Source organism: Natator depressus, chromosome 3 (genome assembly GCF_965152275.1).
Source record: "Natator depressus isolate rNatDep1 chromosome 3, rNatDep2.hap1, whole genome shotgun sequence".
In the NCBI taxonomy this organism is placed as follows: domain Eukaryota; kingdom Metazoa; phylum Chordata; order Testudines; family Cheloniidae; genus Natator; species Natator depressus.
This window is the reverse complement of record NC_134236.1, coordinates 169,192,526-169,209,731: the sequence shown is the minus strand read 5'-3', so window position 1 is coordinate 169,209,731 and position 17,206 is coordinate 169,192,526. Positions and strand designations below refer to the sequence as shown.

General features: G+C 42.1%; 1 protein-coding gene across 1 annotated transcript in view; it reads left to right on the top strand.

Moving 5' to 3' along the window:
* HHAT (hedgehog acyltransferase) overlaps window positions 1–17,206 on the top strand; it is a 393,415-nt gene that overhangs the window by 126,953 nt on the left and 249,256 nt on the right. The window contains exon 9 of the mRNA XM_074949317.1: window positions 12,154–12,304. Within this exon, the coding sequence (XP_074805418.1) occupies window positions 12,154–12,304 (151 nt within the window). The remainder of the gene's footprint in view (window positions 1–12,153; window positions 12,305–17,206) is intronic.

Below are 17,206 nucleotides of genomic sequence, written 5' to 3'. Positions count from 1 at the left end.
CACTGCTGAGCCAAAGAGGGATTATAGTCCTCCTCAAAGGGTCTGGACCCTGTTGTGGTGCAATTCGAGAGGGGGAGAGTGGATCTGTGATCTGGTGGCTGTCAGCCATAGATTTTCATGATGCTTCACTAGAATGTACATAACAAAAGATCTCTGCTCTTGAGGAGCTTGTATAAAACACATACAGGTGCTGCAGTAATTCAGAGAGCAATGTTGCATGTCGTTGTTAGCATATATAGTTCCTGTGGAGCATTTGGGGTTTTAGAAAATATCTGAGTGGAGAGAAGAAGAACATTTGGAGAATAAGAAATCTGACCCAGGTTTACGGGGTGGTGTAGAAGAAGGCATGGAGGTGGGATTGAGTGAGACAAACAAAGAGGGCAGGAGGGGATGGGATAAATAATAACCTGACGAGTGTTTTTAATTAAGTATATTCAGCAAAGTAACTCAATAGGTTTAAAGGCAGCATGTGTTTGTTGTAGAGCAACCCTGGTTTTTAAACGGAGCTAAGGATTTTTTGTGTGTGTTTGTGGAGGAAATAATAGAAAAAGCCAGCAGGTGGTAGTAAGCACTGTGGATTTTCCCATGATACATGCCACAGACAGGGATCTCTAGATTACAATACTTGGAGTAGTATAAAACATAAAATAAGTAACACTATGGGGCCATATCAGTTGTCTTTTAAAAGGTACAGAAATATTTGTTTACTTGACACACTAGGCTCCCGTAGCTGGTACAACCATTCTTGTTTTTGAACTCGTGGTTTCAACCTTAGCTTGATTTGGACTTTGCCTTTTGATCCAGACCCAGAAATCTGACTTGGACTCTGACCCCTTGGTATCGACTCTATCCTGGAACCTGACCACACACTCCTCCTCTCAGCCTCATGTTTGACCCTGCTCTGATCCTTGGTCCCAACTGCCCTTGTTAGGATTCTGACAAGATGTACCCTAAGGTACAATCTGGACTGTTGAACAGTTGGGTCTCTTCAGTTCTCCAATCTGGAGTGCCTTTTACACTGCTTTGCTGTGAAAACAACCATTCCAGTCCAATTCACACACAGCCTGTAGCGGGCAAAATCACTCCCAGCTGAATGACATGAATGCTATGGCCAGCCACTCATGAGTTGCATACGGGGCAACACCAGTAAACTCCCAGTCCCAGACCTTCCCCCAGAAATGTGCGTCTTGTACTGCCCAGCTCTCCACTTGACAATGCAAGCTCATATAAGGTCCATCATTTCATCAATGCAAAATATGCACAAACCTTGTTATCTCAAGTGGAGGTTCCCAACATTTCAATCCAAACACACACTGGTTTAGATAAAACAATAAAACAAGTTTATTAACTACAGAAAGATAGATTTAAAGTGATTACAAGTAATGAGGCAGAAAAGTTAGAATTGGTTACAAAGAAAATAAAAGATAAAATGGAGATTCATATCTAACTTAAAGCTAAATGGATTCAAAGCAAAGATTTTTCTCACCATATGCTCGTTACAGTCTTTACTAGCTGGAACCCTCCAGGCCAGGATCTCTCCCCCAGTTCAGTGTTTCTTCAGGTGTTGCTGTCGTAAGCATAAAGGTAAGAGTAGAGACGTAATTTGTGTTGTATGTGGTCTCTATTCTTATACCATTCTCCCCTCTTTGAGGATGATCTCCAGTTGGGGTATAGTGCTGTAGCTATGCTGCTATAGTCCCTGTCTAGGTAGGAGAAACTAATATTGGCTTCTGCTGTTCTGATGAAATGGGCATGACTGCTGCTCTTCACTAGTTCATTCATGAGTGTTTTACTTATCTAATTCTAAAACCTCAGGGTTATAAAGTGTTGATTTCTGTATACTTGCACTGCTCCACCTTTAGCCCTATAGATTTTTATATTTAAAAGGATAGGTACATACAATGGTGACTCAATACTTCTCCCTTTCCAGCTCATCAGATAAAAGCTTGACATCAGTCTCACAAACTACAGGAGGTAGCAATAGCCAAAATTCAACTAAAAAATGGCAGGGAGGGGATACAGATTCTGGAAAGAGCCATGATATAATTTTTAAACAATTCTGTTTCAGCTAACTTGATTACGTTTGTGTGTATGTGTATATTCAATGTACGTATGCATCACCCACTGATGAGTATGTGCTCCAGGTTCTCCCTCTGTTCCTGATCCACAGAGGAAATGAGTTATTACAGTTCTCAGCTATGGAGACATGGCTCTTTAACTCAAGTTGTAACAACTCAGACTTTTGACCCTGCAGGTCCCTGGTTCAATCCCTTGTGCAGCTACAGAAATGGTTGCCATTATATAGATGTGTGCATGCATACACAATAGATACATACAATTTGAAAACATTTTTTGCATTTTATGCACCACTTTACATCAGCTGTGGGTGTAACCCACTAGTCTTTACTTGGTACCATCTTTTCTAGTGAAGACTGTACAGTTGACAGTTTTAATTTATTGTCATTGCTATACTTATTAAATAGGCTTCCTGACTAGATTTTCCCTTGTACATAACAAGTGTGAGTCTTCTTTATATAAAAATAATGTAGAGTGACATCATCAATACAAGAGGTTAGTGATGACATTTTATCTGAAAGTTGGTTTATTACAAATAGGATTTTTTGGATGCCTTAGAGAGTGAAACCTCACATACGTACGTAATAAAAAAAGTGAAGTCTACATAATGCTCTGTGTAAACCAGATGGTAGAGTATTGTGTCTGGTGTCTTATGATTCTCTTTCTAATAACCTCATGAACAGGAAAGGAATTTCTGAGTGCATTCTTAAGAAGCACACAGTGTTTTGCTATTGAAATGGTGGTGTCTGTGCATCCATCTAAATGGTAATGAAATGCTAACAAAGTAATCTGTTTGCTTGGTTTTTTTTTTTTTTCCATCCTGCAAGATGATGAGGAGACTGTGATAAAATATTTGGCATCTGATGTCTGTTTTGAAAACTGGAAATACAAACATAAACCAGGAAGCTTAATGAGATTTTCTTCTCTAAAACATTGAGCAGTTTATTGCTTTATAAAAAGAAACAAGAAAAAGCTGAATTCTTATAAGGCCTCTTGCAGGATCTTGCAGATATTGGTAGGTAACCCAGTTTTATTACAAAGCACAAATACCCTGTATTTATTTATTTTTACTCACATGTTAACTGTTGGTTATTTAGGGCTCAATCCTGCAAATATTTACAGAGTGTTTTTACCATCCAAATGTAATGGGATGACTCAGGGCAGGTAGGTTTAGGGCATGTTTATACTTGAAAGGAGTTTCAGATTTGGTTTATTTTTGTTATGTGATCTGCAACAACTGTGGTGTGAACCTCCACCCCGCCTTCCTATCCAGAGTTAAGCCACTTCTCTTTGGGATCATTGTGTCCATATGGTGCTGCTTTGTTTCAAAACAAGTGCTCAGCATTCTGTGCAGACATGGTGCAATGAACCTCTGCTAGGCTCTACCCTTTTTGAGATTTTTCTCTGTGGGGAAACTTGCCAGAAATTCTGGGACTTAGGGTCAAACTAAATAAATCCCATGATCACTTTCCTTTCATCCACCAATAAACTTGTTTTCATGAGCCAGTGCCATTTTCAAAGAGCAGTCAAGCAGCATGGAGGAAACACAGAGTGCTGCGGTCTTCCTGGTGTTTATTATGAACAGGATCGTACCCCATGCAGGCCCTGAAGGGGGTTAATGTGCCTGAGAGGCCAGTTATGTTATCTGGCTGCACCTGGCGGGAGAGCCAAGCTTAACTGAGTATGAAGCCCAGCTGGGCAGGAGCAGGCCGGTGAGTGTAAAGCCAGGAGAGCAGAAAGCTGCAAGGAGAATGTCTGCAATCATTCTTTAGAAGCATAAAACCCAAAAGGAGAATAAGTCATGGAAGAAGGGTTAATCCCAGAGGAGTTGTGGGGAAAGAAAGCCTGAGAAGACAGAGTAGGAAGAAGCCCAGGGAAACTGCAGTAAGAAAGGGGACTGTGTAGACCTTGGCTGCTCATTATAAGGTCCCCGGCTGGAGCCCAATGTAGAGGGCAGGTCTGAGTTTCCCTAGCAGTCACTGAGAAATGGCACAGGATTGTTGGAGTTGCCAGCTGGTCTGGAGGAACCAGAGTCGAGAGTGAGAGAGAAAGGTGAGAACTGAAGGGGCGGTGGGGTGCCAGATAGGAGAGAACTAATCCCCAGGCAAAGCTGCAGGGATGTGCCCCAGCAGGGCGTGAATCCCTTCACTGGCCTGTGTCTTGGTGTTGGGGGAGTCAAGGATGTATTCTGGTATGCCAGGCCCTCAGAGGGAAAGGACTGCAAGACATGGTAGGGTTGCCACACCTCCAGGATTGTCCTGCAGTCTCCAGGAATTAAAGATTAATCTTTAATTAAATATTATGTCATGTGATGAAACCTCTAGGAATATGTCCAACCAAAATTGGCAACCCTAGGACATGGGTAGGTTAGGATGGTGAACATAGCCCCGCTATGTTCTGAAGGGGTACTGTTTGTCTCTCCATCACCCCCAGTAGCTGCAGGCCCCTAGCCAGTTCCTTGTCGTCATCCCCCTCTCTTTGTATCTTGTTTAAGGAAACCTGCCCTCCACTCCTTCATCTTGCTCCCTCTGCTGGCATGCAGATGCAAGGTGGTAAACGTTTTCTCACCCTTTGTCCTCTTTCCCTTCCCCCAGAGATAACACCCCTGTCTGTGGTCATTACAACATGTCAGGTGCTGGGGAGGGAAAGAAAAAGCTAACCCAGTTGTTCAAATTCTAGTCTCCATGCCAGTAATGGTCCAATGTTTTTTTTCTCCGTTTCAGAATTCCATTCCCATATGCTTTTTCCCAAGCTGGGGTGAGCTTGGAGATCAGATGTTTTCAAACATTCTTCCCTGTTTGTGCAAGATCCCTGAATTCATTGTGGGAAGGCGCATGTGGTTCTTGGGTCACCAGGTGTGGCGGTTAATAATTGTGCACCTATGCAGACTGCTGGTGGGCAGAGAGTGCTAAGGAGCACCAGCAGGTCCAGGCCTGTGGTTGCATGTGTGTCTTTGTGCGTCACCAGTGGGTTGTGGCAGGGGGCAGCAGGGGAAGGCTAGTAATTGCATGTGCACCAATTCTGTTCAAGGATGTTACCCTGAGGCGTGTCCCTAAAAGGCAGAGAAGGATTTTGTTCAAAAAGGCAATAGGCAAACCAAGAAGATACGCCTGGCTGCTTTTTGCCAGGATGGTGCCCCTATAGCTGGTGCAGCAGTGGAAGGGAAGCAGAAGCTATATGGGCCGTGGTGAGGGAGCTGCGTTGCTGTGCAATCTGTGTGTCCAAAACAGAGCATTGTCTTTGCCTTAAATTCTTCCTTTTTTTTTTTAATATCTGCGGATCAGCATAAAGTGAAAAATAAATAGAATTCCGCAGTAACCCAAAAGGAGGAGGGGAGAGGGGCTGAATGAATGCCTTGAAACCCTTTTTGAAATGTCTCTCAAGCCTGATTTGGGTGACTTATGTCCTAACAACTCAAGTTTTCTTAAAACTGAGAAACTATGAGCCAGAAAAAAAAATTTCTGGGGCTTTTTCTTTCTTGTATCTGCTGCTACTATAAATGTGCGACTGTTCAATGCATCTCATTTGTAACCCACACAGTGTGGCCATCTCGAATGGAACCGGGAGGGAGCAGGAGCAATAAGCAGCATGGTCGGGCATGGGGAGGACCTGGGACACATGAGCAGGGGTTGTGTGTTATTTCTGAGAAATAAATGGTACTGTTTTAATTCTCCAGCACAGCTGCCATTCGGAGCTCTAGGTGGGGGGAGTGTTAAAAGCCAAGGAGGCGCAGAGAGAGAGAGAGGCTAGCCCATCATGGTGGCGCCTTGGCAGTACCCAGAAGTAAGTAGTTTAAATCCCCCTGTACAGTTGTACTGTAATATATCACATAATACTTACTGGAAGAAGTCTTCATCCCAGGTTAGGTCTCTGTTGTGATTCAGTTGGCCCTCTGACTGTGATTTGGGGGTCTCCAGCATTGTATGAGCCTTGGGGTTCATTGGCTTGAGCAGGCCGACAAGATCCTGTGTTGCAAGGTTAATCACCTCTGGCTTTTGCATCCTGGCTGGCATCCAAGTGGGAGTCCTAGGTGGAACTCACAAGAAGCTGTGGTTGGGTGGTGGAACCTCTGCTAAAAAATGGGGCCCAGCTCCTATAGTAGGCACACTGTGAAGTTCTCACCCAGGCGGCGTTGTCCCTAACATTCTTGTAACTCAGCTGAAACTTCTTTCCATTCTTGTGGCACTGGCTCATGCCCCAGGAATGCCACCTCTCCTTCATTTGATAGCTGCTCGTAGACCTCTGTATTCCAGTCGGTGATTGCTGTTTGGGTGGGTCTGGATGCACTTCTCTCCACGGGGATGGGGGGCAAGGAAGTCCCATGCACAGTGCCATGTGAAAACATAGGGCACGGCTGCTGTCCAATCGGCATGCAGCTCTGGGGTGTGAACTCACTATGAGCTGGAATTGCAAAGGGGTGGGGGGTACCTGACTGCTCGCCGGCGCTGAAATGGCGGAAGTAACATCTGGTCAAGATGACCCCGGAGCAGTAGAGGGCACACTAGTAAACAGGCTGACCCAGGTGGCTGACAAAGCAGTGTAGAATAGCAGTGGGAGGACTGCCAGATGCAAAACAGTTGCTTCAGAATGGGAATGTGTCTACACCTACCTTGTTGTGGAAAAAAATCATCCTGATTCTCAGTAAACCTGATTCCAAAGTGGGTTGGTTGATGTGGGTTAGAAAGCCAGAGGATTTGAAACAAAAACTTGTGTGTGCATGTAAGGCAGTCTGTTCTGAAACAGTTTTCAAGTGTAGACAGGCCCTTATGTTTGTAACGTTTCAGGCATTGGGGACTTAGGTCCTAACATTTTTTGTACTGTCATTGTAAATTCAATGTGAACAGAAGGTAAATGTCTGCTTACTGTATTCATTCGGAGCTTGGTAAATTACATATTTGGATTTAATAATTAACAATTTGAAGAAGATGGGCCTTTTTCAGGTCTCAGGGAAAATCGGGGTATCTGACATCATTAGAGTTGCATTGTGTAAATCTGGTATAAAGGAGAGAATAATCAGTCCTGCTTTCTTCTAAGTAAGCCCTATATTGATTAATGAAAAATACAATTTTATTTTACATAGTTTAATTGAAGCAGTTTCAAAGCTGTATTAAGTCAGTGTTCACTTGTAAACTTTAGAAAGAACAACCATAATGTTCAGAGTTACGAACATTTCAGAGTTATGAACAACCTCCAGTCCCAAGGTGTTCATAACTTTGAGGTTCTACTGTATGCCCACTCAGGACAACCAAGCTGCTGATTCCTGTTAAACAGGACTCGGAATTAAGAAAGACAAGGCATGAGCTGTGAGGGAGCAAGTGAGGAAATCCCTTGGAAGAAGCTATTAGTTTTCTGTTAAGGTCCCAGGGCTTGATTCTCCATTGGGTTACTACAATGTTATGTCAGCTTAACTTTATTGATCTCCTAAAACTGTGTAAGAGAGTAGAGAATCAGGCCCACAGTAGTTATTAACTTCTGTCAGAAGGTTAATATTGGAAAGCCTTATGGTTAAAGGACAAATTTACATGTTTTCAGTGTTCTGAGTATATAAATTAAATAACCGTGTTTTGTATTTACCCAGAGTAATTGACATGCACCTAGATCAGTGAAACATATCAGGGGAGTGGCTGTTCACTGTGGTATACTTATTGGGGGCCTGGTGAATTTGTAGGTGAAAATCCAAGAGGCAGTTAATGATGCTAAGAGTTATGTTGAACTCCTCTCCATGACTTCTGTGCTCCTCAGAGATGGGGGCTAGTGCATTGTCATGGGAGGCAGAGAGAGGGAGGGAGTTTTGATGCCAAAGGGGATATGCATGGAAGGGTGAGCTAATTTTCTGTGAGGATTTTCATTTTTAACTTTTGCAGGCTGCAGCCCCACCACACACACCTCACTGTGTTAGGCCACAAACCTTTGGAGGAGAGAATGTGGCTCCAGCTCCATGAGGTGACCCTCGCAGAGTTTTTTGAAGTATTTTCCCACTCCTTTGGGCTTTTCCAGGAGAGAGGAGCAGTGTATTGAATGTGGGGAAGATCCCACAAAGGAACCCCAACAACCTTATATTTAGAATCTGGGAGACTTTAGCCACCAGATGAAAGCTGTTCGAAAATCTGTTCGTTGTTTGACTTACACTTCATGTCAGTATAAAATGTGGTGGTGTTCTGGAAAGTCAGTTTGTTTTAAAAAAAAACAAAAAACACCCCATACTAAATACCCTACCTCAAACCACACTGCAGTTCTATGTATCTGCACTATATGTATCTTCCTAGTCATATCTGTCCTATTTACTGACAGAAACAACTGCTTTAAACTGGTGACAATGCGAGGGTCAATGTAGCTGTTCAAAAGGGAAGTCTGTTCTTCTCATGAATCACCAATGAAAATTGCCAGTTACTCCTGAACTTACATTGTTGAAGATGATTTATGAAGCAGAAAAAAGGGCTATGTGGTTTGAAAACCACCTTGATTTTTTTAGTCCTGGCACTCAGAAAACATTCTCTTATTTACTCCCAAGAAATCCAAAGGTAAACGATACTGCTAATGAGTGGAAGGTATTTAATATTAACCTTGAATCACTTTTTAATTTTAACTTTTAAGGTTAGATTCACTGGTAATACACTTCGGCCTGCTTTATGTTACTTAGGAGCACTAATTTCAGATTTTTGACAGAAATTTGAATACTGAAATATTTTGGCTGGAAATCAAAATATTTAATCTGTAAATCAAAATATATTGATATGGAAATGATGCCACAGTGCCTCATGGGAAATGTAGTTTGGGTGTCTCAAGCTCCTAGTCTGATTTTAGTTTAATCTTACTTTGTCTGGAGTCAGACAGCGTTGTTCTGAAAACGATGCTAATAGAGCTGCTCATGAAGAGGTTGTGATGTATCCTTTGATGCAGACATTAGGATATTGTAGGATGCATCGTTATCCATTATTTACATTCCTAATATATACATTATGAATGCAGCACATATTGTTGAGGATACATTGCATAATTTGCTGAAGCTTTTGCAAGCAGTTTGTGCAGGTGACCATCATAACTTAGGTCTTAAAATAAAAACTGTTAGAACAGAAATGAGAAATTGAATCAGACAGGAATCAAACCAGACAGGTAGCATTATAGATCACTTTAATAGTAATCTAATTTGTTGCTAGTTGGCTGGTATCCAAGCTGTAATTTGGTTCTTTATTTTACTCTGGGCTGAAAATGTGGTTGACTACTAGGCTACTATGTTCCATGAGGAAAATACTGTAGACTTCATTTTATTTATAGAAATCTACAATCCTGGGTTGATATCTAGCTTTAACATCACTTTTTATCTCAGGGTTACCAGTACTTTTAAGAAGGAGCAGGGTCCGATGCACCAGTGACTTGTTAGATGCCTCCCAGTTGGGGGCATCTAACAGAAGGCACCTAAAGGGAGTCAGGAAAGGCGCAGGTAAAAGCTGCCCCAGGGGGAAACAGGAGATGCAGAGGAGAGCTGATGCAGAGAGCCACTGGGAAGAACAAAAGGTGGAGAAATTTACTGGTGAGGACTAGCTAGGGCTGGTGAGCTGCTGCTGAGTTACAGGAGAGCTTATGTCATAGAATATCAGGGTTGAAAGGGACCTGAGGAGGTCATCTAGTCCAACCCCCTGCTCAAAGCAGGACCAATGCAATGGCCCTAGGAACCCAAAGAGGAACCAGCCTGGTTAGGGGAAACTGAGCCAAGAGGGTTGATGCTGGAAGGTGGATTCCGGGAGCAGGAGGTAGGACTCTCACGCATGGAGGCCTGGGTAAGTGGAACATTGCAGGAGGATCCCCTGGCAGAAGGCCTGAGTGGAGGACTGCATTAATCTGAGCCCAGAACTCTGAAGGGAAGTTCCCTGAGCTGGGGTAGGACTCACGGACCAGGAACCCTGGGTGAGTGGAAAGCTGCTGGGAGCCCTATCCTGCAAGACCTGTCTTGGGACTACCAGAGAAGTGTTGAGGGGGAGAATTGAATCTGGAACCTCTCAGGCTGGGGGCCTGGAGAATGGGGCCCTGGGACAAAGACAAGAGTATGGGAATGGATTGGAGATGGACTCTTGGGAGGATGAGATAGAAATGCTGTCTCGGGAGGGGGCATGGAAAACTGTTGTGAACATGTTGTTCTTTGGGATTTTGGGAGAATGGTTTTATCATGAGGTTTATATAGATGGTTGTACATGTACAAGAATAAGATATGCCTAGAGGTGGGCTTTTGAATTGGACAGACCGTTCCTCTTATGGCCAGACCAGGGGGAAACTGAGGCAGGCACACCTATAACTGTCATGCTGTGTGGCCTGCTGTTGGAAGGCACCCCAGGTGGGCCCTGCCCTATCACACCAATATAGAAAGTTTAGTCTCATAATAAAGTCTGGTGCAAAGTTCCAAACTACATTCATAGTAAAATAAATACCAAGATTGTTAATGGCACTGGAAGAAATTAATGTGTCAAAAAGGAAGAAAACTTCTTTGAAATGTTGGGTTTTTCTTTTTGCTCTGCCATATGACAGAAATTTGACGACTATGGGATAGGTTTTACCATGCTCTAAAAGTTGGTAAGCATTTATTCATGCAACTAATCTCATTACATTCAATAAGACTGTATGCAGGAGTAAATACCAACTTGAGTAAAGATCTGTGCCCCTGTGTTTAGTATTACTGACCTTTGTTTCTTCATGAAATTTGGTCAAATAAATTTTATTCAGCAAAACCATCATGAGGAGAATAATGTACCACCAGTGTAGCCAGTTGTGAACATTCAAATCTCATGAATTGTACCCCAAAATCGTGAGATTTGAAGAAAATAATTTGGGGGTTCTTTTTATTTGCCTCCTGGTTTTTGAGTCTTCGGAGAACACTTTTCAAGCTTTACTCCACAGTCATTGTAGGCTAGAAACTTTGCTTTTTTTAACTGATGAAAGCTGAGATTCTTACGTAATCACAAGATCCCAGAAGGAAAACACCAAATATCACAAGACTCACAATAAAATTGTGTGAGTTGGCAACTCTTATTATATTTAAATCAGGGTTATCGCCCTATAACCCTCTATCCCCCGTCTTCCCTCCAATACATTTTTTTATGTAAAAATGCAAATGGAAGGAACAGTTCCACAGCCCTTGTTGGCATGGTTGACACCCGTGAATTCACTGTCTGAACTCACGCCAGTGTAAATGAGGATTACTCCTTTTTGTGCACATTCTGGCTTTGGGCCATGGGTACGCACATAACCAAAAAAATCCATGTCCTGGATTCTGATGCTGAACTTCTGTGCTCTAGGTCTGGCTCCCTGAAATCACATAGGCCAGGATTCAGCAAGGTACTTAACTATGTACACAACTTTAAGATGTGCCCATCGCTAAGCGTGTGAGCAGTTCAATCCTATGTGCTCAAAGTAAGGCATGTGTTTAAATACTGAATTGTGGCGATAGAGATCCAGTTCTGCAGTCTGTGTTCATACTGAGCCAGGAAGGAGTATTCTGGGAAGATGTTTGGTTGTATAGAGTTTCTCTCTCTGATTTATTAGTGCACACAAGAAGTCTGACATTGTGGGCTCTCTCTGGGCCTGCCAGGATACTACAAAGGTAACAGTATTTGTACCCATTTTGGAGGGACAAGTGAAGAGTGTATGTAATAATACTGTACAGACTGTGTATTGACTTTGTTTTGGCAGACATCAAGATTTATTGTCCCTTGAGGTAAATATTTATGTCCTGGGTCAATACATCTTGATTTTTCAGCTTAACACAAGTCAATTATTGCTTGTCATACCAATCCAGACCTGAGGTCCAAATGGAGATTTTGAAAGTGGAGCTGCTGATGCTGTGTTACATCTCCGTACTAGAAAGAATACCACTTTATTGGGTGCGCATTTAAGGTCACAGATATTATATTAAGTGTATTATAGCTCTTATATTATAAAATGTATGTATCATAGAGCTTATTAATCAAACAAGTGTTTCGTTTTTTTGATAATGGATTGTTTGAATGAGGAAAAAATCAGTAAGATTTTTAAAAATGTGTTTTTCATTATCTTATTGTTTTAAGGCGTTGGCATGTTCTCTTTCAGGTGGCCTGGCATTAGCTCAAGTACTGTTTTTTTATGTGAAATACCTGGTTCTCTTTGGTATTCCTGCTCTTATTATTCGAATGGATGGACTCAAACCTCCAGCTTTACCTTGCTGTGTGAGCACAATGCACAGTTTCACTGGAATGTGGCGGTTAGTAAGCTTAATTTATTATTGATATATGATGGTAATTTTTCAGTGTATTGATGGTGTGTGTGTTCTGAACTATTCTTTCACTTTTCATCTTTTACAAGATCTTCAGTTTGATGATTACTTTTTTCATGCCACAGAGATAAAGGGAAGCCGCCTTTCAGGATTTTCATCATCTTAATGATTAGAATTAGATCCAGGCCACTTGACTCCACTAAGCTGACTATTTTTTCTAGATATTTATGAAATATGATCATTTTTCAATCTTGGTCCAAAAAACACCCTTCACTTGAAAATTCATTCAGAGAAGGATAAGAAACACTTGATTAGTTACCCTGTGAGGAGAGTTGTGGATTATAACACTTGAATAGGAAGAGAACTGTATATATGAAAACTTTCCATAGCATTAGCATGTTAAAAGCAATATTTGTTCATATTTTAGTATGAAATTCTGGTCTCCCCTAGGTCTGAGTAAACATGATGGACAGTCAAAATGAAAACTGTGGTTGTGAAGCTTAGAAATTGCTTTAAATAATTAAGTCCATCAGCTCTTCGGTGCCAGTTCTCGTTTTTTACTGTGTGTTTGTACGGGGCCTAGCATGATGAGTAGGGCCCTACCAAATTCATGGCCATGAAAAACGTGTCCCTGACTGTGAAATCTGGCCTCCCACCATGAAATCTGGTCTTTTGTGTGCTTTTACCCTATGCTATACAGATTTCACAGGAGAAAGCAGTGTTTCTTAAATTAGCGGTCCTGACTCAAAAGGGAGTTGCAGGGGGGTCAAAATGTTACTTTAGGGGGGTTGCAATATTGCCACCCTTATTTCTGTGCTACCGTCACAGCTGGGCTGCTGGGGGGCGGTGGCTGCTGGCCGGGCGCCCAGCTCTGAAGGCAGCTACCCACCAGAAGCAGCGCAGAAGTAAGGATGGCAATACCATACCATGCCACCCTTACTTCTGCACTGCCGCCTTCAGAGCTGGGTTGCCAGAGGGTGGCGGCTGCTGACTGAGGGCCCAGCTCTCTAGGCAACAGCACAGAAGTAAGGGTGGCAATACCATGCCAGGCCATCCTTACTTCTGTGCTGGTACTGGCGGCAGTTCTGCTTTCAGAGCTGGGCTCCCTGCCAGCAGTCGCCGCTCTCCAGCCGCCCAGCTCTGAAGGCAGCGCCGCCGCCAGCAGCAGCACAGAAGTAAGGGTAGCCGTACCGCACCCCCCCCCCAATAACCTTGCGACCCCTCCCCCCCACAACTCCTTTTTGGGTCCGGACTCCTACAATTACAACAATGAAATTTCAGATTTAAATAGCTGAACTAATGAAATTTACAATTTTAAAAATCCTGTGGCTGTGAAATTGACCAAAAGGGGCTGTGAATTTGGTAGGGCCCTCATGATGAGGCTTGATGTGATTGGGGACTCTACGTACAGTTGTAATATAAATAAAACTTTTTCCTTTTCCTTTCTTTAAATTAGTAGGCCTGCATGCTGCACTACTATCAGGACTGATTTGGATGATTTTTTTTTAATGCCAGAAGCTAACCATAACAAAACTAATCGTTTACCAGGGTTTTGCTTTGTGGCAGTAGAAAACATTCAAAAAGGGAATAGGTTATGTGGCTGAGGTTGGAGGGGAATAAATAAGACATTTAAAATAATTAAAAATCCAAGTTACTTAACAAGAGACCCCTTCCGATTAGATTCTCCTTTGAAACTGTGAACTGAACTTTTGACCCTTCAGGTTGAAAAAGAAATCCTTTTGTTTTTTGCCAGCCTGTGAGCTGATAGCAACGCCTTTTGGCCTGGCTGGACTTTGAAAGCAGAGTTTGAACCAGTAGCCAGTGTTTTCCTGCTGTGTCAATTATTACTCCGTGGAATCTGAGCATTGCTCCTGAAGTGTAAACTAAATTGAACATCAGCACAAATACAGATGATATTACTGTGTTTGATACAAATAGACCATGGAAGAATTGTTATTGACTGTGAAGTTAGAGTGGGTGCCTTTTTTTAAGCTTTCGGTACACTTCCAAAAATATATATTAAATATTTTAGTTATAACATTTTCAAATTTTATGAGATCATTGAAACTTTTGTTCCACTAGGCAACCAGATTTAGACTGGTTTGAAATCTTACAGTAGAAGAAAAATGTGTTGTTGTTTTTTGCCAAAATGTCTCATTCACTGATGTGCATAGGGAACAATCATGGTAATAAATAATTAAATATGATATTTCACAGATAGGATTTGTGTATTGAAATCGGTTCACGTCCAGCTGATTTGATGTGTTGCTATGAAAGCTGTATGAGTGGTAGAATTTCCCATGGCTACTAGTGAGTTATGGGTCAATTTCAGTTATCTAAGAAATCTCACATAGCTTGCCCTCTGCATCCCCTGAGTTATGATTCTCTCATACCCTTAAAGTTAAACTCATGAATCACTGCTATCCACAGGGCTGCAATCCTTTTTGTGTGTTCAGTGCGTTATATAGAAATATCACCATCAGAGGTGGAAGGTAGAATAACAGACTTTGTTTGCAGTCTAGAGGTCTGACTATCTCAGGTGTACCTGGTCATCCCATCAAGAATTTCAGTAATGTATCTTGGCTGCATCCAGGATATCAAAAGGGTTGGAAAGCAAAATAGTCTGTATTGTGAGGTCTAGGGGACAGTGTTTGTCTAATTCTGATACAAACTCTGTATTTAATTCGTGTGTTACCTGGCATCAATGACTACCCTCACCAACTGTGTCAGAATTATAGTATTAATAGGATTGGGCCTGCTTTTAATGGTGTGCAACATGAAGACTTGCACCAGAATCTGACTTTATGGAACAATAAAAATCAGAGGCTGGTAAAGACTCTCAGGGCTAAGGTGGGGAATAGAATATTAGAAAATACATAAAACAAATACAGAATATAGTGGTGACAAGCAGACACTGTCAGTGAAACAGCAGTTTAAAGATGGCATTCAGAGAGTCTAAAAGCATGATGATACGTGCATTGATAGATGCATGCAGCCCCTAGGTATAGTAGAGTTTGAGGCTATAGAGATTAGGAGGACAATGCTAATGTCACACGCAAAGCAAGGATATCAACTGAGTAAATATTTCACTAAGTACTGTTCCAGGTAGGTTGGACAGATTGATTTTGCTCTTACACCAGCATCGCATGTCCTTAAAGCATAGAACCAGAGGTGCTTGGGTTGCAGACTCATGCAGGAGTTCCTAGTAATGATTGGTGCTGGCCTGTTTCATGGTGTGATGTAGCATGTAGAACGTCTTGAGACCAGGAAGAAAAATGCCATGGTCTGTTGTTGAAAATATTAGGAAAGATCAAGAAACAAAGAAGACTGCAGAAAAACAATCCATGTGCTCCCCATGTGGCACTAAACAATTATCCAACAGTGTCGATTGCAAAATGCATGCATATGAACCAAGCCAGTAATAAAGAGGCATGTTACCCTGTTTATTGACAGTAGACTGTTGCTGATTTTTATTTTACTAGTTCAAAAATGTTTGTCTTCAGAAAAAAATCAGCAGTCTCTCTCCAGCTCTCATCAAGGATACAGTTACGCAGTGTGGCAGTGAGGTTTCATATGACTAGGATGTCATTGGTTTTACTAGCACATTATGCAGTATTATCATGAATAATGAAACTAACTGCATTTGTGCAAACAGTGTGATATCCAGTTCTGGATTTATTCAAGACGGGACAACAGCTCAGTAACAGACCAGGCTAGAGTGTCTAACTGGCTCTTAATGACTGCATTTCCAAATTTCAGCCACAGGGAATCCAACTGCCTTTTATTTAGAGAATTAGCAAGAATATTGTAACATCAAGGTAGCTAAGCACATGTGATAAGAACCAGTATTGTTGGAGGCTTAAAAATGCTTAGAGAAATCCTTCTAGGCTAATGCTTGCTATACAGATTCTTAGGCTAGAAGCAAATAGTTCAGCAAAACTAGAAGAGATTGAAGTCCATCTTGGCTCTAACAGCTTTACGCTGATACTCGGAAATTAGTTCTGGTTGGAAAAGTGCCCTCCTAGCGGGATACTGATGATTAAGGGTCTGGAAATTAGGGATCTAATAGATAGATAATATACATTACAACACCTGCTAATTTCAATGTGTCAATGCAGAGGATGATTCCTGCAGGAGAATTCAGTGGCGCAGCCTGTTAAACATTTTCCAGAAATGTTGATTAACCCATATGCTGTTTATGAAGAAAAGTGTGTTTCTCTTTCATGTGCCCATCCTACTTGTTCAGTGAGTATGGAGCACATGCATATGCAAAAGTAGATGATCAATGTATCTTGAAATCCTATGGAAACACCATGAACTCCCTCTTACAGGAAGACCTTTATTGTTAGGGACTACAGTGTGGAGACAGGGAAACACAGCTACTCTTCTTCCTCCTCTCCCTTTCTTGGGTAAATGGTGCTCCCCCACAGCTCCCCATCCTCCTTAGATAGTGCAGCCTGAGTTTCCCCCTACTGCTTCCATCTACTTTTAACCACTCTGTATTATCTAGGGTCCAGTCTTTTACTGGCTTCACAGCCCAACTTAAACATGTTTCAATCCTGGCATCTGCAAAATACCGTATTACAGTTTGGAGGCAAGAGTGGGTGGGAACAGACATTTCTTAAAAAATAGTTTTAAGACACTGTTTTAGCCTAAGCTCAGTGAAGCCTTGAAGATGAGGACTCTCCAGGAAAGGGTAGGCAGGAGTTTGTCGGAGACAGGTTTTTTTAGGGATATCTTTCTGATTTGTACATCCAGAATGGAGGAAATGTAATTGGAGAGCGGTAGAAACAAATCCCAGCCAGAAGCATTAATGTGTTGAGCAAGGGGATGGAGAAAGGTCTGGCATTTTGAGCTGCCATGTGACAGATTCCAGGTTGCATTCCATGC